At 50.8% G+C, this 22926-nt stretch overlaps 1 protein-coding gene across 15 annotated transcripts; it reads right to left on the bottom strand.

Annotated features, from left to right (window-relative positions):
- Positions 1 to 1105: 1105 nt before the first annotated feature.
- Positions 1106 to 22926, bottom strand: c2cd5 (C2 calcium dependent domain containing 5). 15 transcript variants are annotated; one of them, XM_084671661.1, is made up of 32 exons: positions 22538 to 22850; positions 21753 to 21861; positions 21572 to 21658; positions 21301 to 21472; positions 21092 to 21187; positions 20637 to 20792; positions 20210 to 20453; positions 18158 to 18312; positions 17265 to 17471; positions 16598 to 16686; positions 16305 to 16340; positions 15042 to 15150; positions 11799 to 11913; positions 11413 to 11586; positions 10460 to 10571; positions 10192 to 10271; positions 9896 to 10082; positions 8657 to 8821; positions 8424 to 8468; positions 7747 to 7887; positions 7598 to 7661; positions 6400 to 6461; positions 6162 to 6260; positions 5983 to 6072; positions 5735 to 5816; positions 5545 to 5634; positions 4992 to 5030; positions 4595 to 4696; positions 4003 to 4035; positions 3195 to 3388; positions 2888 to 3034; positions 1106 to 2713 (listed from the first exon to the last, which is right to left on the bottom strand). In XM_084671661.1, exons 2-32 carry the CDS (start codon positions 21840 to 21842, stop codon positions 2588 to 2590), a joined length of 3588 nt encoding a protein of 1195 aa, XP_084527787.1. In that variant the 5' UTR covers positions 21843 to 21861; positions 22538 to 22850; the 3' UTR covers positions 1106 to 2587. The 15 variants fall into 15 exon arrangements, with proteins under 15 accessions (XP_084527787.1, XP_084527773.1, XP_084527775.1 ...); XM_084671647.1 differs by lacking the exons at positions 4003 to 4035; positions 16305 to 16340 and having other exon boundaries at positions 4565 to 4696; positions 22538 to 22663; positions 22821 to 22926; XM_084671649.1 differs by lacking the exons at positions 4003 to 4035; positions 16305 to 16340 and having other exon boundaries at positions 4565 to 4666.

Below are 22926 nucleotides of genomic sequence, written 5' to 3'. Positions count from 1 at the left end.
TGAAGACATGAATACATATTCGTTGATGAGGTTGGATTCAACCTGGTGAAGAGGAGGCGCCGGGGCAGAAATGTCATTGGCCAGCGCACCATTGTTGAGGTCCCTGCCGAGCGTGGTGGGAACATCACTTTGTGTGCTGCAATGGGTTGAGCAGGCCCGTTGACAGTACTGTACTGTTGCTGCATATGTGTGCTGTTTTATGTTTGACTATGAAAAAATGTGGCCTACACATTTTACAAAAGTTGAAATGGATCATTCTCCAGAGTCATTGTCATTCATATGGCTCTATTTTGAGAATTGTGTTTTCAATTTTGCACTACTGTGTGCTGTGAACACTTGGTAGTGTGCAGCAAATGCTTTTTGTGTGTACTGTTATGAATGGTATGTGTGTGTCATTTGAAAATATGGCTGTGTGTACCAAATGAGAACACGAGTTCCATTTTGTGAACAGGTGAGATATTTGATGGCAAAGAGTCATCTTGCAAAGGGAGGTCAGGTTTAGCATTTTGTGTGTGAGGTTTTCAGTTTTGTGTGTGCAGTTTTGAGAAAGACGTTATTGTTTTGAGACACGTGTGTTAACAATTGTGAAAAACTGTAAACTGTTTTCATGTACTCTCTCTGTGGTGGCCACTGGGGACCTAAGCAGTCGCTTAGTTCGCATATGCCTTGGGACGGCCCTGAATGAAATACCACAGTTCACCCCTTATTAGAAATTCTCTGACGGTACTAATGCTCGCTGATATCGCTGTCTGTCTCACTAGAACGTCGTATCTATGCGTGTGCTGATGTTGTGACGTTAGGGTAGCACTGAAGGGGCTAGCAAACTAGCTAGCATTCAAGGCACTTGTTGCCATAAAACCGCTGGAAGCTCCTAAACCGTGCAACGGAACGTAAATCCCAATACAAGCAAAAAAATCGTGACCAATATGAACATTTTGACACCGACATTGTTTATGTAGTCCATATTTTGAGGAATCCTTAGGGGTGGGAAAATAATAATAAAGAAATAAATATTTGAGAGAGAACAATGGTTGTCTTCTTGCCGATGGCAAGCACACCCAACAGCTTGTGTTTTCATGAAAATTCTTAAATAAAAACAGATGACTTCTTGGTTTTAACTTCAGTTTATTTAGCAAGACTTAACAGGCAAATTTCACCAGAGAGAATTATGGCAATATAAATGGTCTGCATGCTGCTAGTCACAATGCAACACATATGTACGTCTGGAGAAATGTCTAAGAAGTATGTACATTCAAGTTTTACGTACAGAAAGACTGTTCACAAACAATAAGAACAAAGTACCACTTACTCCTGACACAATGAGAGCCAAAGCTTAATTGCACAAGCAAAGAGTAATAATAAAGTTACAAAAATACTCAAATCTGATTTTCAGAGCACATAGACTGTACACAAATCTTATGGCAAACTACCCTACAAAAGGGGTTCGGTGAGTTCAGTAGTATATAAGATTAGATCAAAGTCATTGCAACACCTAAATTTAAGTTTGTAGGTAAACAGAATACAATATTTTCAAAAGTTCTCTGTACATCAGACTTTGTTGTGTTTATAGGACAGCAACATATCTTGAGATTAATGGCAGACCATCACCTAATCAGAAGCAACATTCCAGTTAGTACCCAAAGTGGCCATCTTGAGTGGCCAGGAATTTGTATGTCTGTTGAATCTATTCAACTTCTACAGACATCGACTTCCATTCCAATGTGTTAGCTCCATGACGCCACAGTGGATAGAGATTAGTCCTCGTCTTTACAGACAGCCCCCCCCCCCCCCAAAAACAAAAAACAAACTTCTAGTCAGCCCTAACTAAAGTTCTTCTCGCACAACTGAGCAGGTACTTGGTCGCTCGTGTCATCGCAAGACAAGCACAATACACTCAGCAGACTGCCAAGGGTCCAAAAATGGCCACTTCAAAAATGACTCCATTAGGGTGATTTGAAACCTAAATGCCATTCTACAACTTCCAATTAATGGATGGTATGACCCCAGCTGTCCCTTTTACCATAGCTGAATGCTGACTTCTGAGGCTTGAAGGATGGAGAAACAATTGTTTGTAGCTGCCTAATGCCTTACCAGTGGAATGAAGGTGGACATTACAGTTAACAGACAGACAAGATGGCAAACTGTCTCCGTAATACTTTCAGTGAGACCTTTATGGACGGGTCAGGAAGGTAAAGAGTATATTCAGTTACATAGTGTTTGGCTATTGTAGTTTAAACTTAAAAGCATTAGTAGGCTCTTAAAATACAACCGAATTTCAAAGGCGCCAACATTAGCTCCAGTACAAAACACTTTCACTTCGCATAAAATCCCCACTCTGGATGACCTCATATCCTGTGTGTGTGTGCGCGCGCACGCATCTGTGATGTTTTCATGGTGGACATTTGTGGTTCTCATCTTTCTTTGGAAGTTGTGTTTAAGGCAACCATCAATCACACTTATTCGGATGGACCGACTCAATTGTGTATGTCTTACAATGTAAATTATCTACATTAGATGAACAGTGAGAGTGTGTGTGTGTGTGTGTGTGTGTGTGTGTGTGTGTGTGTGTGTGTGTGAGTGAGACGTCTCATGTGGTTCCGTCTGTCCCACTGTTGCAGACCTGTCCACAGCTCATCAAAGGGGGCGTGGCCTCCAGGTCGGAGTCTCGGGCGAAGATGACGGCGTCGCCGCTCACATTGATGAGACACTGAGCCTGAGGAGAGAGACCAGGGTGTGTTCAGTCAGCGCACGCTTTGACCCAAACAGACACCCAGGTGGGCTTGCCAACCTGTGACCCCTTGATCAGCAGTCAAATGCTCCACACAGTGGATCTCAGGTTACACTGACCCAGGCAGTGTCTGTGTGATATGTGCATGTGTGCAAATACCTGGTTCTTGTTGGGGTTCTCCATGAACACGCACTCCTTCATGCTGTAGGAGACCACTGCATTGCCCCCCAGTGCTGCTACGTGGGCCCGGACCATCGCAAACACTTCAGCAATAAACGAGTGCAGGAACCCGCTCACGCCACCCTCCTATGACAGACACGCAGCACGTTGCTCAAGTCGGGGCACAGGACTGTCTGAGGGTATTTGAGTGTGTACATACAGTATGTGTGTGCGTATGTGTATGTCTGTGCTTGTGGATGTGTGTGCGTGGATGTGTAACTGTATGTGTGTGTGAGTGCACGCGTACCTCCCGCAGTGATGTGGTCTCTCTGATGAAGAACATGTTGATGATTCCAAGGTATTTAACGACGCGGGTCCCCGGAATGAAAGACAGCGGCGTCATCTTCACCACGGTTACCGATCCGCCTCCGAATGAGCGCGTGGAGCGCAGCGAGCGGGAACGCCCCTCTGGTAGAGGACTGCAGCGCTCTGATGACGAGACTACAGACACAGAGGCGGGGGGGGGGGGGGAGGGCAGAGAGAGACGGGGGTGAGAGAGGAGGGCGAGAGGGAGAGAGAAGCGGGGCGAGCGAGGGAGAGAGAGAGAGAAAGAAGGGTGAACAGAATAAGGAAAAGAGAAAGGGGGATGGAGATACCAAACAGCTTTCACTTGCGTGAAACATACATGGTTAACAGGAGGCAGGGTGAAATGAGAGGGGTGTTCGTCAAGGCAAAAATGGGTTTGGCGTCTGTGCATGTACGTTGTAAAGTGTAGGTGTGTGTGTGCGTGCGTGCGTGCGCGCACAGAAGCAGCATGGTGGCAGTTGAAATCACTCAAAGAAAGCGTGAGTGGTCATGCACTTCATGCACTGGGCAGACAAACAGACACCGTCCGCAGACAGACACACAGACCTGGGTTCAGCTGTGTGTGTGTGTGTGTGTGTGTGCGTGCGTATGAGTCCATATAATCCCTGGCATCATTTGAGACTGTGGGTGTGGGGTCACTATGTATTTGTGAGAGAGGAAGAACAGAGACAAGGCAGGGCTGTGATGATGAGCTTGGCATGTGTAAAGGAGCGAGTGTGAAAGGTGTTCCATCTCCTACTGCAACGCACAGTAGCAACTCCCGCTTGGATCAAGCCAGGAACCTTTGGAGCCAATTTAGACACATTAGAAAAAGCATTAGAACGTACAACGTGCAGGACGATCGCAGAGTCCTGGGAGATGACATTTTTCCCTGTCGACAGCTTTTTGTGAGGTGTGTATTTGGCATGTTTTGTGTTGCGGCTCCTCTGGGACAGAAATGTCGACGTCAAAGGACTGCAGCAGCAGTATGGTAGCTCCACACAGCACTTTGGGTAAACAGTTGGGTAGAGATGCTGCTGTATGGCTATCATCTATCCAATCCAATCAAACATATGGGAGTTGTTGAGGGTGAGGGACAGGTCTAAATGTAGACTTGGGCCAATTGGAAACGTCCTTCTTTTTCATGAACACAAAGGTGTCAGAAAGCTGGCTGATGATTGGGTATCCCTCTGAGGGGCGGGGCTTCAACTTTCACACTCAGCTGGTGTTTGGTTTCGCAATGCTCCGCCCCCCAGCGGCATGCAGGGAGGGGTGTGTGGGTGGGTGCGTGCGTGTTTGTGGATGGGTGCGTGTGTGTGTTTGATGGTTCACCAGAGTGTGCTAGCGACAGTGTCCTCCTACTTGTCTTAACTGATCCTCGTCTTATGGTGTGAGCTTTCAGCCTAAGCAGCTCTAGCCAGGTGCTGCATCTGTCTGCAAAGGAACCGTAATCAACGGAGGGAGCTGGAGAGAACACACACAGACACACACACACACACACACACACACAGAGCACACCCACACCAACGCCCACACCAAAACCACGCGCACACAAAGAAAACAAAAGACACAGGACAAGAACGACGACAAAAAAAAGAACAAAAAAAAGAACAGAAGAGAACATAAGGAAGATGAGGTTGGGGTGCGGTGCAGGGTAACTGTCTGAGACAAAAAGGATGAGAAATTAAAACAGGGCAGTGTGCTAGTCATGGTAGCAGGGGAGGTGGGGCGGTGGAGAGGGGGGTGGAGGGGGGCTCACCTCTGGACGACGGGTGGGCGTTGCCGCTGTCCGTGACACCTGTCGACACACACCAATCAAAATATAGCCCGACACTCAGCAAGCATGCGACAAGCACCAAGTCAACAATTCCCCACAGAGGGTGGACACTCGATGGGAACACTTTTCACTTCAAACGCAGTTGGGTCCTTGCCCTCAGTGAAAGGATGGGGAAGCTTAAGCTGCTCCGCCTCTGCCCTCCATCACTGAGGAACAGAAGATCAGAACATCTATACACCATCTCGACATCCCTGTCAGCCACGTCTGCACTTAGCTCACACACAGACACGCAGCACTAAAGCCCAGCACTGGATATTTCCCTGGATACACACCTAAGTGTGTCAAGTCACCATAGGGGTTAGGTCAAGTTCAACCCGACCCGCGTGCACACGCACAGGTGAGAGAGGGCAAGACACACAGTAGTACAGAGCTGTGAGGAGAATGGAGAACAGAGGTTTTGAAAGCAGGAAGAAGTCAGGTTGATAGCGTGCCCAAGGTTGTGTTTTGTGTGTTTGAGCTCAGAGGTCAGGGCTACCTGAGGTTCTGCCTGGAGGCTGGTTGCTGGCTAATGACTCGGCGCACAGCTCCAAGGAGAACTGCAGCTGCTCTTCGGTCTCTGCGCTCACTGAAATGTGTACACACATAAGTATTATGTTCAACTGGAAGGGACTATTTCCTGTGGCTCTGCCCTGTCTGGTAGAGATATAGTCCATGTACGAACTGACCCTTGGTGATAGTCTTGTCCACTCCTGGTCTCTCCAGAGCCAGGTCCTTATCAAAACTCATCGCTACCGCCGTCACCGCAACCTGGGTGATGTACAGGGAGGAGGGGGATTCAAACCTGCAACTTCTTGATCTGCAATCACATGCTTTACCACTGAGCTATTCCCATCCACCATAACCAGGTGAAATCAAATAAATGCAACACTGAAAATGTATGTGTGTTAAGGAAGGGAGTGTGTGTGTGCATCACCTGTATGAGATCCTCCTCTGGCACAGCTACAGCGAAGTTCAGATGGCACAGACAGCAGGGCACCATGGAGCGCAGCTTGAAGTACAGACTCTACAACAGAGATGCATGTATGACACCGTAATGTTCAGAGAACGGTCAACCTGAAACGGTGTCAGCCAGGCCTGCAGGGGGCGACCTACCTTCAGCAGGTTCTCACACAGGTCAACGAAGGTCTTATTCAGGCCCTGGTTGGTCAAATTGGCATTGCTTAACCTAAAGACCCGCACGGACGTAAACATCTGTGGAGTAAAGAGAGAGAGAGAGGGGGATTAAAGATAAAGGGAAGAAATGTGACACATCATATCACCACCAGTTACATCATACCGTGCTCAGTATCTGTATTTCAATTTCTCTGGATCAGACCAACAGCAGACTGACCTGTAGACTGCCAGTCCAGTTTTGAATCCCAGGCATGATCTCAGTGTTACAGCTGTAGAAACCTAGAGATGTGAAGGGAACAGGAGAGGGAGAGAGAGAGGGAAAGAAAAGGAGAAGAGACACAGATGAGATCAAATGTATGAAGGTATATATGTGTATATATATTCGACAGTATAGAGGAGAGAGCTGTGTCTAAGTGTACAGGGGAGTGTGTTTGAGGGGCTCCAGACGGCTGTAGAGGAGGGTGGGAGGGCTGTAGAGGAGGGTGGGAGGGCTGTAGAGGAGGGTGGGAGGGCAGTAGAAGAGGGTGGGAGGGCTGTAGAGGAGGGTGGGAGGGTGTAGAGGAGGGTTGGAGGGCTGTAGAGGAGGGTGGGAGGGCAGTAGAGGAGGGTGGGAGGGCAGTCGAGGAGGAGGGTGGGAGGGTGGGAGGGCAGTCGAGGAGGAGGGTGGGAGGGCTGTAGAGGAGGGTGGGAGGGCTGTAGAGGAGGGTTGGAGGGCTGTAGAGGAGGGTGGGAGGGCTGTAGAGGAGGGTTGGAGGGCTGTAGAGGAGGGTGGGAGGGCAGTCGAGGAGGAGGGTGGGAGGGCTGTAGAGGAGGGTTGGAGGGCTGTAGAGGAGGGTGGGAGGGCTGTAGAGGAGGGTTGGAGGGCTGTAGAGGAGGGTGGGAGGGCAGTCGAGGAGGAGGGTGGGAGGGCTGTAGAGGAGGGTTGGAGGGCTGTAGAGGAGGGTGGGAGGGCTGTAGAGGAGGGTTGGAGGGCTGTAGAGGAGGGTTGGAGGGCTGTAGAGGAGAGTGGGAGGGCTGTAGAGGAGGGTTGGAGGGCTGTAGAGGAGGGTGGGAGGGCAGTCGAGGAGGAGGGTGGGAGGGCTGTAGAGGAGGGTTGGAGGGCTGTAGAGGAGGGTTGGAGGGCTGTAGAGGAGGGTGGGAGGGCTGTAGAGGAGGGTTGGAGGGCTGTAGAGGAGGGTTGGAGGGCTGTAGAGGAGGGTTGGAGGGCTGTAGAGGAGGGTTGGAGGGCTGTAGAGGAGGGTGGGAGGCCAGTAGAGGAGGAGGGTGGGAGGGCTGTAGAGGAGGGTGGGAGGGCTGTACAGGAGGGTGGGAGGGCTGTAGAGGAGGGTGGGAGGGCAGTAGAGGAGGGTGGGAGGCCAGTAAAGGAGGAGGGTGGGAGGGCTGTAGAGGAGGAGGGTGGGAGAGCTGTCCTGTACCTGTGGGTGTGGCTGCGTCAGTGAGGAGGGAGTGGATGTCCTCCACCGCGTCAGTGTCGTCAATCTACAGACCACAGAAACACATCAGCGTAAATCCTACAGCACAAACCCATGATCACCCTGAAAGTGCATGCAGCGCACAAACACACCTCCAGCACGAAGGCATCCTTCTTGCCGTGGGACAGGTCCAGTTCAGAGAGATCGTCAGAGCTCTCGGACTGCGAGCGGAACAGGCGGGACCTCTGTCTGGGCTCTGGGATTGGAGAACCCACCACCTCCTCTGTCACTTCCTGGACCGCCAGACACAAAATACAAACGTCAACACAACTGCGTTTCCTCTGGACACATTCAACACCACTCTGCACCCCCCACACACCAGCCCAGACTGCCAACCCCATCAGCATCACGGTGTTAAAAAGATTCCACCCCACGCGCATCCTCAGTGAAGCCCTGTTAGTCCTAACACCTGCCACTGTTAATCCGGAGGAAGGTTAGGATCAGACACACACATACACAGGTGAGGGCATGTTGAGGCGACAGGTGACATAGTCAGGACGTAGGTGTGTTCCTGGTGTCCACAGCTGTGGCTCTACAGATCTGTGGATGTGTTGGGTGTTTCTTTTAAACTGTGACTAGCAGGGGTTGTGACTTGTGTTGAGCTAGCTTAAGGGGAGAAGTGCTAGGAGAGTGTGCGGTGTGTCCCGGGCTATAAGGGAGGGGGGTGACAGGAGAGTGTGTGTGTGGGGGGGGGGGGGCAGGAGGGGGGCGATGGGCATGCGTGGCTGGGCGAGTCTCTCAGCTCTTTGCCGCTGGTGGCGTTCAGTACCATGTTTATGCAGCCGAATGCCTCAGGATCCAGCGCAAATAATTTCTTAAAAGGGGGCCGGGGAGAGAGAAGAGGAAGGAGTTCATTATGACACTCAAACACCACTGTGGACCAGGGGCCACAACGTATGCCAGTCCCATCTACAGCACATCAGCACTGGACAGGGGATTCTTTGTCAACGGTGTAGCAGTAAACAAGGCCGGGGGGTTCGGGGGTGGTCGTGAGTCTCTCACCGGCGGGTGGATGTGGTAGAGCTCCTTGTTCTTGGTGATGGTGTCGTTGATGCGCTTCTGGATGGTGGCGATGTGCTGTTCGTAGCTTAGGTCTCCAGGGGCCTTGCCTGCTATCTGGATCCCCCCCGGGGCGGGGAGGGCAGTCAGGTACACACCCGTGGCAGACTGGAAACACACACACACACACACAAATGTGAATACTAGGGCTGCAACTAACGATTATTTTAATAATCTGTCGATTATATTTCCGATTAATCGGATAAAAAAACGAAAGCATTAATTTACAACCCTTTATTCAAAAACAGAACTGACAGTGCAAATTCAAAGTGCAAAAAATCTTCATAATGTGCATAAACAGGCACAACATTTGGAAAAAGTTGTTAATATTAGCGTGGATTTAATGCCATTTTCCAAGATGAGCAATTTATTTGAGTTTTGTTTCAAACTTCACTGAAAATTGAAAGGTTGTGGAAGTAGGCCAGACTTTATCAGAATAATCTGGTGTATATTTAAGATTTTTTGACACAATTTTGAAGTTACGATTTGCGAGGATTAAGCTATTTTCAAAGATCAGTGATTTTTTATCATTTTATTTGAAACTTCCTTGAAAAAGTAAAGGCTGTGGAAGTATACCAGACATTGTTAAGATACTCTGGTGTCTGTTTGAGGTTTTATATTCCAAAAAATATTATAAAAGTCTAAATTTTTCAAAATTGTATGGATTGTTTCCACCCGGTCCCTAACGCGATGCTGCAAAGTAGCGTCTTCCAAATGTGAGACGAATGTCGAATATGAAACTAACTTCACCTCGGTCAATTACGCACTGTGTGTGTGTTTTTCGCGTGAAATGCTCCCCTTGGATGATTTGGGTCGTACTGATTTCTCTGCCTCCGCCATGTGTTTCAGAACAACGTTACTCAACAACTTCTCTCCGATGGCCTTTCCTCTCTACCTCTGCACCGCGCTTAACTAAACTTTTTTTTAAATACTCAGACATCTCCGCGACATATAGAGTGGCGTAATAATCACGCAACACAAGGAATCGGAAATAAAAATTTGTTGCCAACGCTTTTAATAATCGATTTTAATCGATGTAATCGATTCGTTGTTGCAGCGCTAGTGCATACACACACAAACACACAGTTAGGCCAGACAGATTGAACGTACAGACACAAATCCTGCCACTCCCACCCTCACAGACAGGTATATACACACACACACACACACACACACACTTACGGCCAGGCCTAGCAGCATGTTCTCTCCCACGCTGATCTGGATGCGCAGGCCGAACAGAGCGTTCATGCAGCGCAGCTTGAGTTTGTTCATGAGCTGGGTGTGCAGCTCGTACTCCATGAAGGGCAGCAGGTTGGAGATGGCCGTGGCGTTCACTTCCCCCTGGGCCTTCTTCTTCAGGCGGCACAGCCTGTAGACACACACACACGCGTGCGCACACACACACTCAGCTATTGAAACTCACCAGCTACGATGGGATCCTGGAAGTGTGTATGTGTATGTGTGTGTGTCTGTGGTACCTAGCCTGTATGAGGCAGCCCTTCCCATTGACAGCAGCCTCCGTTGGCAGGTCGATGGTTGTGAAGAGCACGTCTGGAACCTAGACAGAAGAAAATAGTCCCTGTGTTACACACACATCACATACACGCACACGTCAATGCAGATGTTCACTGTAGGGTCCCGGGCTCAAAGTAGCTCAGTGAGGGAAACTTTGCAGCATGGGAACTTTTATTTTTTACGTACGATGTGCATGTAGTATGTGTGTGTGCGCGTGTGTGTGTCTTAGACCTTCTGCCGTCGACATTGGTAACAGTAGGTGAGCTGGGCGGGGAAGGGCATGTTGAATTCATCATAGGGGATATGACAGAAGACACAGCTAGAGGGGGATGAATCCTCAAACCTGGGGAACACACAGGACCCAACACACACACACTGTAACACAACCCCACAGAGCACCAATGAAGCAGAGAGCGAGGGGGCGGGGGCGGGGGGAAATCACACAGTGCTTATTCACCAAGGGCTCAGTCCTGACCGGAGAGGTTCAAGCACAACCCAACCAGAGACTTGGGTGGGGGAGGCTGCGTGGCTCCAGTTAGGATTCAGCCCGTCGGCATCACCAGGTGGACCTGGCCAGCGTTTAAGCTGATTGAATTTATCATTCATAAGCACGCAACCAACTTCTGGTCTGTGTAGTATGATGGATAAACGATCGTCATTAGAAATGCACCGTATGGAGCTGGCACAGCTCTATACATGAATCACATGTTCTCTAAAATCCTCTTCGTCCTAATGATTGGCATGCGAGACTGATTATGTCTTCTTACTCCAAACTACCCAATCAGCAGCCACCAGGCCCCTGGCCACACTCACTGGGGGTATGTCCCTGTGCTGATATAACACAGGCCCAATCTAAGGGCTACAACCACTGACGATTCTGTGTTCTGATTGACTTAAGACTTCCTAGATATTTACCACAACACGTAATCTGCACCCCACCGTTCGGAATTTGACTAGTCAGTCAACCTGGATCTTCGTACAAATCAGATATAACAGGCCGGGTTAGTAGGGGGTTAGACTAATCTCCATTAAAAAGCTTGGGATGAATGCTCTGGGGAACAGTCTCGATGGAGACGGAGGCTTCACACTATCCGACATAAGGTTAAGTATTACGAGGGGACAGGGGTTAGGGAACAGTGTAATGTGGTTGTAGCCCGTAGATGGGGTGTAGGCTGGGAACCTACCCCAGCCAGGCTGAGCTAAATTCCCCCTCGACCCTGTCCGACCCCCCCATGACAGGGGCGGGTTGCCGTGACAACCTGTGGTCGCTTCCACCGACGTCCAGACAGCCCTCACGCATGAACCGTGGATTCAAGATGGCGGCTGTACCCGATGCTGAGAGAATGCAGACTTCCTCGCTGAGAGAGAGAGAGAGACAGACAGAGAGAGAGAGAGAGTGTAGGCAAAAGAGGATGGGGGAGGAGGACAAAAAGTGCAAGAAAGAGAGGGTTATGGTTACTAACATATTCGTTTTCAAATGACTCTTTGGAGTCTGATTGCTGGGTGTGTGTATGTACTCTGTGTGTGTGTGTGTGTGTGTACTGTGTGTGTGTGTACTGTGTCTACCTACCAGATGCTGGTGCTCTCGCTGTATCCCACAACAGCATGGCAGCCCAGGGCTTTGGCATGAGACTTGATCTCCTGGCGAATCTCCTCCCACCACGCATCACGAGTCTCTGGCTCATCTGCAACACACACACACACACACACAGTCAAGGATACTGTCACTAACTAGTGGAGGGCTATGAAGACCTGCACTAAAAAAATATACTTTCTCTTTTCTTTCCTACACTCACCTGTAGACTGATAGACTAGCCTAGGCTAGACATTTTCTCTGCTAACATATCAGTTAAATGATGCATCGTAGCAAGCAGGTACCACTCAACAGTTTGTAAATGAGGTGGTGATGATGAGGATGGTAATTAGGTTAGTCTTGGTGGTTTTCAGTCAAAAAGCCTTCAGCCCAGTCTCCTTTCCTTCACTCCCAGTCCCCCCTCCCCCGGTAAGGGAAGGAAACCAGGGAGAGGACACAAGGGTGAATGAAAATGTTGGGATTCAGCCTTACCCATTCACAAACATGGAATGAAGGATCAACTGTGGAGGTGTAGAGTAGACTTAAAGTAGAGGAGACTTGAGGAGAGAGTAGAGTAGAGTGGAGGAGAGTGGATTGAAGAGGAGAGTGGAGGAGAGTACAGCAAGGTTGAGGAGAGGAGGAGTGAATGATAATGCGTAAAAGGCCCCCATGAGCAGGACCCTTTCAGGCGAAAAGCAGCAAGGCCCACAGGCACAGGCACTGTAGCGTGCACACTCAAGACCACGTGCACTCACGGGTACAGACGGGCCATATTCATTCACCCCATCGCCCAAACTATCACGTATCCCAGTCTTCTGAGAGTACCCATCTAAATACCTGGACAGTCAGCCTACACATCCATTACCTCCATCCCTCCACACATCTTTCCATCATTCCCCAACCCCCCCACAAGTTATTGCCCAGCATGAATACGGCCCCGTGAGTCAGGGATGCACATGCCCAGTCCATCTCATGGGAGGGGAGGGGGGGGGGGGGGTCAATCTCCTAACCCCTCCTGTGGTCTAGAGAGGTTGGGCCGCCGTGCTCGTAAAGCGTTAAGAGCAGCGCCGGGACAACATTTAGGACGGTTTGCGCTCGGCTGTGCGGCAGGAGGGCGTGGGGGGGGATTGGGTGGAGACGGTGGGAAGGGGGGCAGGCAGGATAAGGGGGAGGAAGAGGGAGGGGGGGACAAACAGCGCATGCTCGAATCAGCGTAGCACGCACACACAGACACACAGACTAGAGAGAGGAGAATGGCAGCTCACTAGAAGAGGCTGGCTGGGTGCGTATACGCCTTTGATAAGAGTCGGAACGCTGGGCTAGAGATCCCCCCCCCCCCCCCCCCCCCTTCAGAGGAGCTCACTTTTTGGCAGCTCGTGGCCAAGCTGCCATTGTTTGTGGTGTGGGTGTCTGTTTGTAGGGAGCAGAGGCCTGGCTATCTGGGGATCCACATGTCAGTGTAGGCTGTCGTTTGGCTGGATGTGGATCCTGTGCATTAGGAAGCAGTGCTCTGGTGTCTCAGTGAGCTGCCATAGCCCTTGTGTGGGAGAGCAGTAAAAGGGGGGAAATACCTGCGGTGACACTATTCCAGTCTAGCAGTTTGTATGAGCGCGTGTTACCCAAGGCTGGGCCAGAACACACCGTTAGTACAGAAAAGAGAGAGAGAGAGAGAGGCAGAAAGAGAGGGAGAGATTCAGAGCGAGACAGAAAGAGATTGTGAGCGAGAGAGTGTGAGAGAGTAAGAGAGAGAGAGAGAGAAGACACATACTACAAATACACACAACACAACAGCACTCCACAGTCAGTCACAGTGCAAAAAACGACAACTACTCAGGTCTAATCCTACTTTATGAGAGAGAGAGAGAGAGAGAGAGAGAGAGAGAGAGAGATGTGGTGAAATGGTGAATGCTGAAAAAGACAGCAGCAAACGGGGCAGGCACCGAGGGCAGATGGAAAGAGCTAGAACGGTGAGAAAAGAGGACAGAAAGAAATAAGTTGTAAGTTGGAAAAAAGAATGAGGAAAGGAGGGAGAGATCACTAGAGAAAGAGCCAGAGAGAGCAAGAGAGAGAGAGGGAGAGAGAGAGCACGAGAGACAGATAAGGGAGAGAGAGAGAGATGAGGGACAGAGAGGGATGAGGGAGAGGCATGCAGTAGCAGTCTACTTCTGAGGGATGCTCTACAGTAGACACAGGTAGCCTGGAGCTGATTCCACACTGGCAGTTAGCTGGTTAGCATGGAAACAGCTCTACAGAGGGAGGTTCAGCCTATCAGCCTGCTTTGCTTTTTGCACACTTGCTACAACAACAACATCACCCAAGCCTGATAATAAAAAATAAAAAAATATTTTTTTGGTGCCTTACGTCAGTGGCGTCAGTCAGTCGGTATTCAGCCAGTATTAGAACACGTCAAATTCTTAGCATGACGAGGTCGCTCAGATGGGTTAGCATTGTGAAACATAACTCGGCGTACTAAAGGTTGGGCCTACGGGAAAAACGCCATCCAGATGGCAGAGTGGCCGAGAGAGCACGTTTCTAGACAATGATTGCAAAGTATTAGAAACACGTGTCATTCGAGTGAAGCAGACAGAGGGATGACGCGGGCGCACACAGGAGTACCTTGCCAGAACCTCACCACAGCCAACACCACCACACAGCACAAGCAGCAGCGCACCAGAGCCATGCACTATCGGACCTCACCACCACACACAGCACCGCAGCACAGAGCTAGAAATACCACACGCAAAGAAAACAACAACAAAAAAACAGCTAGTGTCGCGAGGTATAAATTGCCCCTTTCCCATCATACGAGGATGAGCTTATCATAACCCGTGCTAAAAAAATCTAGATAAAAACAAAGATATTGGTGCTTAAGGGGGCAACTTTCACCCATTCAAAGCCAGCAGGCCCACGCTATGGGCAGGGCTGAGGGCGTAGCCTGAATCTCCCCCTCTCTGGAACACAGGGGCTGTTTCACCGCTAGCAGCAATGGACAGCCACAGCGTGTCCTGACATCCTGGAACCACCAGAGGGAGCACTTTACACACACCGAACCCCGCCACATCCACCGGCTCCCTTGCAGTGCCCTTCGCAGCGGACGAACGGGACAGAACGAGCAGGCGAGTGCACTGCAGGGGCACGGGTGAAGATGACGAAGGGGCGCTTCGTCGTCACGACGACAGGACTATCACACGGGTCGGGGAGGGGCAAGAGGGAGGTGCTGGTGGAAGATGAGGAACTCACCTGGGTTGTGGATGCGATCGAGCAGCTTGACGGAGCGCGCGCTGACCACGCCCCCCGCGTGGATCAGGAAGCCGGGGGGGAAACAGGTCAGAGTGAAGAAGGGGAACTCCTGCAGGTGGGCCAAGGGCAGAGAGGGAGAGAGAGAGGCAGAGAGAAAGGTAGAGAGAAAGGCAGAGAGAGAGAGAGAGAGAGAGAGAGAGAGAGAGAGAGAGAGAGAGAGAGAGGCAGTGAGAGAGGCAGAGAGAAAGGTAGAGAGAAAGGCAGAGAGAGAGAGAGAGAGGCAGTGAGAGAGGCAGAGAGAAAGGCAGAGAGAGAGAGAGGCAGTGAGAGAGGCAGAGAAAGAGGCAGAGAGAGAGGCAGTGAGAGAGGCAAAAAGTGAGGCAGAGAGAGAGGCAGAGAGAGAGAGAGAGAAAGAGAGAAAGAGAGGGGGGGGGGGTGGTCAGACAGGGGTCAGAGGTCAACCCTTTCTTTAGATATCACGGTACCCCTTGGGTTCCAATTCGCCACAGCTCTGCTGAATGAGAAAGGTAGCCCCAAATCAAAGCAGCAGCTTCCAGGAGTGGAGAATTGGCACACGTGGGCTACACGGCTGTGTCAAGGCAGGCATAGATTCAATTTCAACAGCAGCATTCCAGTTCGGGCCCCGACACGTATCCCGTCAGGTCACAACTCTGGGATTACATAGCAACACCAATCTCGACAGAGGACCCGGAGTGCATTAAGATCGTCGTATATCCAAGGGCAGATACACAGGATCTTACAGCCCAGTATTGGGCCTCCCGACACCAGACCTGAGGCAGACCCAGGTGTCACCAGGTGAGGGCGTCTCCCCCCTAGGGACATGCATAGAGGGGAGAGAGTGGGAGGGGGGCGGGGGGTCTCCATGCTGCCAAACCCTCACCCTTAACCACAGGCACCGCAAATCAGATGGCACATCCCATAGATCTACATAAATCTGGATCGGTATTTAAACAATACTGACGGTGGTGTAAATTCATTAGCCAGCCTGCCGACTTGAACGTCTCAATCAGATTCAACCGTGAGAGGGGGCCCTCAGCCATGCACGATGGAGAAGATGGACGACTGGTATTGTATTGGGACCCCGGGGCCAAAAATCAGACAGGAGAGAAGGAGACACACGATAGCAGCATCCAGAACACACATCCCTCCCAGCTGAAACCCAGGCCCAGACCGAGGCAGCAGGGGCCAGAGAGCTGGTAAGGATGCAAGGAGAGGAGTGGAGGGAGGGAGTCAGTCACATACCCCGGCACTTAGCAACAAACCAGAGGAGGCGGCTCCCTGGGAGGCAGGAGTGATCCAGAGTGGAAAAAGGGAAAGTTATTCTCTCCCCCCTACACACACTCATCTACACACACACACACACACACACATTCTCATTTACACACACACACACACACACACATTCTCATTTACACACACAGCTAAATAAACAGCAAGGTGTAATCAGTGTGGTGAAGTGCAGGGCTGGTTGGGTGTATACGTGTGTGTGTTGTGTATATGTGTGTGTGTGTGTTGTGTATAAAGCCCGTACGTACCCTTTGTTCCAGAGCCGTCTGCGTCTGCTGCCTCAACAGAGTCTTCAGGGGCCCCGCCTCCTTCCCAGCACTGCCCCCACTCCCCATTCCTGATTGGACGAGAGTCAGACTTAATGAGTCGTGCTGCTACCCCCCTACCCCCCAAAAAATACCTTTTATATGAACAATCGTGCACATTCCCGTTCAAATTGGTTCAGCATCGTTGAGTGACCCGATTGAATCTATTTTCTCGGACGAATGTGTAAAAATCGAAGCTACTAGGGATACCTTCATCCATCTGTGCTTGTTATACCGTCATACGCATGTCTTCCATGTTGTATTATATTCCATCTACCGGAACCTACACTAGAGCCTGGTGGGACTTGTAAATTCAACCGCAAGCCATGCCACTCCAGTGACTCGTGCTAAGAGGAGGGGGAAGGGTGCAGTTAGAGGGGCATGCCTGGCCACCACTAACTACTTCCAGCCACAACCTGGACTGGAGACATCTATTTGAGGGACACTCCATGACAGTCAGTAGCATTCCAGCCAGGATGGGCACCAGCAGTTAGGATCTTCAGTCGAGTGGGGGGGGACGAGGAAAGCCGGACATGTTAGAGGCCCTACGATGCTGTGTTCAAAAGGTTGTTGTGAGGCTTCATGAGCGCTGGACAAACATCTGTCCTACCGGAGGCCGCCAGCAGATCTCCGCTGAACGACACACACTTTCTCATCACGGCCGAGTCTGATTGGACGGTGAAGAGGGGGGGCGGAGTGGAGGCCCTAGAAACAGGCACGAGGCCGTGGGCGATTGGCCCAATAAGAGGCAGGGGGAGGGACTCGGAGGAGAGGGACGGGGAGCTGGGACGGAGGAATATCCCCGGCCGGGTCCTCACTGGGGTGGAAGAGAGACGGGGCGTTAGGAGCGAGTAGGAGGAGAGAGTAGGATGGAGAGAAAGATGGAGAAAGAGGGGGGGGGGGGGGGGGGGAGCAGAGCAACAGAAAAACTGAGGAGTCACCAGAAAGAAAGAAAGGGAGGGGTGGATGAAGGTTTGGGAGTGCGTGTGTTCACCACTAGTGGGTAGACCTACCCTGGCCAACAGAGGTAGCTGTAGATAGGTGGGTGGAAAACAAATCAATCAGGCATTAAACACCCCCCCCCCCCATCAGTGACACAGTGCTTCTTACAGAGACAAGCCAAGGTGTGAGACTAAACCACAAGAGACCTGGTGTGCCCTTAACAGTATACACATGTCCTATGTTTTACTGTTACACAAAGAAATGTCCCTCTGGTCTCTGTGAACACAGAGGAACTCCTGCATGAGACACACCAGGCCTCGGGGCTACATGGAAAGGACGGGACCAACGCAACTTAACACTGGAAAATGAGACACGATGGGGGGAAGAAAAAAAAAAAATGATACATTGGGGATTGAACAACTCAAATGGATATCATATCGAAGCACAACCAGAACTACCACCACCACCAGGGGCCGGAGCCACAGAGGGGTCCAGTAGAGGGGGGGGGGGGGGGAGTGAGTGGGGGGGGGGGGGGCAGGAGGGGTGAGGTGTGTGTCTTACCAGTCTTGGGCGTCAGACTGAGGTCAGTGTCTGAGGAGGAGGACTGGCGGCTGCATGGCTTGGAGGGAGAGATGGGTGGAGGAGAGGAGGAGGGGAGGACTTTGAGAGGGGTGGGGGGGGCAGAGGAGGAGGGGGGGTCCTCACTGAACACGGGCCTGCCAGGAGAACACGACACCACATGTCAGTCACCTCTCCGCCTGTGTGTGTGCGCGCGTGTGTGGTATGTGTGTGTGTGTGTGTGTGTGTGTGTGTGTGTGTGTGTGTTTGAGAGGGGAAAAAAAGCAGGTTGCTAAAAAGGCGCGAGTGTGAACAGCAGGCGTAAAGGTGTGTTAACTGTGTGCCTATGCCGACACACGGGTAAACTGCACAACACAGAGGCAAGCGTATGAAGCATCAAGACAAACGCACAAAACAGGGCCCAAACACAAACACAAAACACAAACGTGGGCCCAAACACAAAAGTGGGCGGAGAGAGGGGGGCGAGGGCAACAGGACTGACTGAGCAGAAGCACGTGTCCCAGTCGGATGGAAGGGGCATGAAGCCAACACCCAATCAGTCCCCTGGAGACTTGACCACACCTCCCATCAAAAAGGACAGCTAGCCTCCATGTTGAGCTCATGCTAAACCCGTTGGCGTGTATGCAGTGATGGGCCTGATTTGGTGGTGGCATATGACCCAGGGGTGAAAAGAAGCCTGTAGTTTGTATGCAAGGATGTGGCTCTGCTTTATTTGTCCTCCATTAACTACTTTAGTTGGCTGCCCTCACAGAGGCAGTTGGGGCTGAAGTTCTGGAGTGGTAAGGGCAATGCACCTCAGAGTGACCTTGTGTTCTAACTGCCCCCGTCTGGAACACAATTGGACACGGACCTTATTCTACCTCACCGCTCATTTTCGATGTGACATCGTTTCAGGAACAGGGAGTCATAAGCTTATTTCACTGTTCCTCCTTCCTTAGCACATTCCGCCCTCCATCTTCCACCCCGAGATCCATCCCCTTCCCTCCACCCAGAACTCTCTGGAATCTTTTCATCTAACTCCGCTGGCCTTCCCTCTCGCTGTGTCTCTCTTTCCCTCGCTTTCCCCCGTACCGGTGAAGACGAGAGTGGGGACAGAGACAGAGAAGTTCTGGGACAGTCTCTGGGAGCTGCAGGCAGAGTGCACCGGGCTGTTGTGGGTCGAGCGACATCCGTGAGCCAGGGGGGACCTGGACCAAACAGGGCACGGGGACGGAGAAAGTGGACCAATCCGCACACACGCAGCAACAGATGAGCCAATCCAAACGGAAGCAGAGCCGGAAAGGAAGAGAGACAACAGCAACAACAACAACAACACACCACAACATTGCAGCAAAGTAAAGAAGAGGAGGAAAAACAGACGACCACAAGGAAAGAGGAGAGGGTGTGTCCCTCTCCCCTCTTCAACATCCACTGGTAACACGCATCAGTTAAGGACACCCTGGGCTACATATATATCCCTCCTCCACTCACCTCCCTCCAGTGCATTTCCCTACTGTTCTCTGCCCCATCGCACCATACTAGACTTCCCAGGCAAACTCATGCATGAACAAATCTATGCATTCACTCACACACACACACAGTGTAGTTCCACAGCAACAAACGATCCTTCATCAAATGAACACGTACTCTAACCGGGGTGACATGATACGAGCAAGGCAGAGCCAGGGAGAGAGAGAGAGAGAGAGAGAGAGAGAGAGAGAGCCGATAGAGAACAAGCAGCACTAGCACATGCACAGCTACAGCGGAGGAGGGCCTGGAGGAGCCTCGAGGCCGACAGACGGGTCGAGAGGATGGCCGTGTGTCCACGCGTGTGCGTCTCAGGACGGGACGTGTGCCGCGAGTGTCATGGGACGTGTACACACAGGGGAAATACTGAGACACACACAGGAATCATTTGCAAGGGCAGGACACACACACACACACACACAAAGACAGTCACAAACGCACACAGCTACAATCAAGTGAGTCTCCTGCTTACACACTCAAGTCAATAACGTACACAAGCGGTCTCCATGCTCGTACTGGCATACTCACTCTTTGCTGTCTTTGGACGGAGAGTTGCAGGCGTTGGACGCCGGTGCTGTGTTTGGGTGTGTGTGTGTGTTAGTGTTGGTGTTGGATGACGTTCCGGAGCTGAGTTTGTCCAGCGTGCAGGCAGTCCCAATGGCTCGGACCACCAGTCCCGACTCCCCCTCCAGGTCGAAACACTGGAGGTAACCCACCACCGCGTTCCCACCCATCTCCAACACCTTCAGACCTATCTTCCTCTGCAACTCGCCTGGACGGGGAACGTCACACACACACACATACACACACACACACGAAAGCACAGACAGAATCAGAGAGGATCACCGTGAGCCATCAGCTCCGACACTCACCAGAAACAGCTCCACAGACAGAAAACCCAGGCTGTGTGTGATCGGCGACCGTGTCTGTGGGCGTGCTGTCAGGGCCCTCCTACCGGACATGAGGGAGATGAGTCTCTGCCGGGCCTCGTTGGAGGCGCGCGGTGTCCGGATGCGGTCGATCCACTGGTACTCTGGGTCCTCGTTCACGACCAGCTCCTCCACAAAGCCATGGACCAGCGCCGCCCGGTAGCAGCGTGGGATGGACGTAGCTAACACACGGGCACAACACACGCCGTCAGACACACTGCTAACCCAGGGAGATAGCGGTGTCGTCGTTCATTAGGCTGGTTGGAGTATGGGAGGTGGCTGAGCGGTTAGGGAATCGGGCTAGTAATCAGAAGGTCGGTGGTTCAATTCCCGACCGTGTGAAATAATGTTGTGTCCTTGGGCAAGGCACTTCACCCTACTTGCCTCGGGGGGAATGTCCCTGTACTTACTATAAGTCGCTCTGGATAAGAGCGTCTGCTCAATGACTAAATGTAATGTAAATGTAAGTAGCAAAACGCACTGCAGAAGAACTTCACGCCACAGGAGGACTGTCGGAAGCGGTTGAGATCGTTGAAGAGGTCGACCTTCACCAGGACATTGATCTCCCCTCGGATACCTGTGAGAGAGCACAGGCACGCCATTCAAATCAGGAATGGCCCAGACAGGATGGGTGGTGGGTGAGATCACAGAGGAGTAGGCTGGCCGACAGGCTGGCAGGAGATCCTGTACCGTGTATGGTGTCGTAGATGGGGAACCAGCCAGAGATGACCGTGGCAGCTTCGCTGCACAGCAGAGGGTCGATGTCAATGTAAACCTTCCCTATGGCATCGTTGGCACTGTACGTGTCGTGGTCCAACACCGTGATTTGCAAGGGCTCGTCCTGCAAGTCTTCGTCATCAACCTGAAGAGATGGGGAAGAAAGTGGAAATGAAAAAGGAGGACGTCAATAGGAAAAAAGGGGTTTCGAATGAATAAGAATAACACTGTTGTGATACTTTACTTCAAATTTGAACCATTCTGAGTTCCATTGTGGGTTGAGTGATTTGTGATAGACATCCGTTTTAAAAGTTGTGTTTCCAAACTTGACCTAAAAATATCCAGTTGCGAGTGTTAAAACATACAGGTCATCAAAGTGTAATAAGATAATACGTATACCTTTGGACAGATTTTGTGTTACCCACCTCTACAAAAGCATCTGTCAGGTCACTGGCTCTGTCCATTACAGGCAAGTGGCGACCAGCCACAATTTTGGCTTTCAATTTCCCTGGCATGTTTCAATGATGTGTTGCGCTGTTAATGGAAAAAGAATGATGTCGATTTTGCTGTACCAGGCAATGGAAAAGGTGTGTGTGGACACTTAACAACATTTGCTACTGACAGTTGTAAGAGGGGTGTGACTGTAAGGTCTTATCATCCAATAACGAGCACCTGGCATGGACTTAGGCAAAAGAAAAGTCCTTGATTGGGTTTGGGTCTCTAATCTTTTAATAACACTTCGTCCATACTGCAGCCACCTATGTGGGGCAAGCTGGTTAGCTCGCTCACCATCTAGTTAGCCAAGTAACGATTAGCTAACTAGCGTATTAGCTAGTCTCACATTATGTTTGTCCTGTTGCTGTGACTATGGTTAGCAAATGAGTACAGTATTTTACTTTTAGACTACCCAGCGCCTAGTAAGCAATGAGACGCTGAAACTAGCATTAGCTCGAAAGTCAGTAGCCAGTTAACTAAAATTTAATGCAAAACGTTTCATACCTACAGTAGCAAGCTAGCTACAATGCATTGCTACGCGTGGTGCATTGCAGTGTGTGGACTACACACGACCACCTAGCCTAGCCTAGCTAGCTACATAGCTATATATCTTTATGGCCTTGATTGTATGTAAGCAATTAACTAACGAGATAGCATACATATTATTAGCTGTATTGATTTTAATGGGTTATGCCTATTTGTGTGCTGTCCTTACCAGAACTAGCGCGCTAGCTTGTCAAACATTAGAACAGCCACACCAGCAAGGTTTCAGTCGAACATTGTTGACAGCCCGCCCGCTTGACCTCCGCGTCTCTCCCATAACGGGAGACAAGGTATAGATCTTCAAACAAGACGGGAAAGACTTAATTGAGCTCTGCTGTAATTGTCATTTATGAATGCCGTTAGCTGACGTTACATCTGTATATGATCGTCTATTTAACAGGCTAATATAAAATACGTCGTTACAGCAAAACAGCAACACATCAGCGTGACCCCACCGGTAAGATGCACCGTCAGTCTGACAGCCAGACGATTTATTCCGGTGCAAAGGTTGCATTTCAGTCTGGTCTTTGAGAGTCTGACAAGTCTTCTGAAACATTGATT

The sequence above is a fragment of the Hypomesus nipponensis genome, chromosome 14 (genome assembly GCF_054491055.1).
Source record: "Hypomesus nipponensis isolate SF chromosome 14, ASM5449105v1, whole genome shotgun sequence".
NCBI lineage: Eukaryota > Metazoa > Chordata > Actinopteri > Osmeriformes > Osmeridae > Hypomesus > Hypomesus nipponensis.
Note: the sequence above shows the minus strand (reverse complement) of the source record. Positions and strands in the feature narration are given on the sequence as shown.

Bases quoted from the DNA above. Each gene is read 5' to 3' on its own strand.
- c2cd5 (XM_084671661.1), bottom strand. From the start codon at position 21,842: ATGCCAGGGAAATTGAAAGCCAAAATTGTGGCTGGTCGCCACTTGCCT. The intron at 21,659-21,752 runs GTGGGTAACACA...GGATATTTTTAG, and splicing joins TGACAGATGCTTTTGTAGAG to GTCAAGTTTGGAAACACAAC. The intron at 17,472-18,157 runs GTAAGACACACA...CTTCCACCCCAG, and splicing joins CAGTCTGACGCCCAAGACTG to TGAGGACCCGGCCGGGGATA.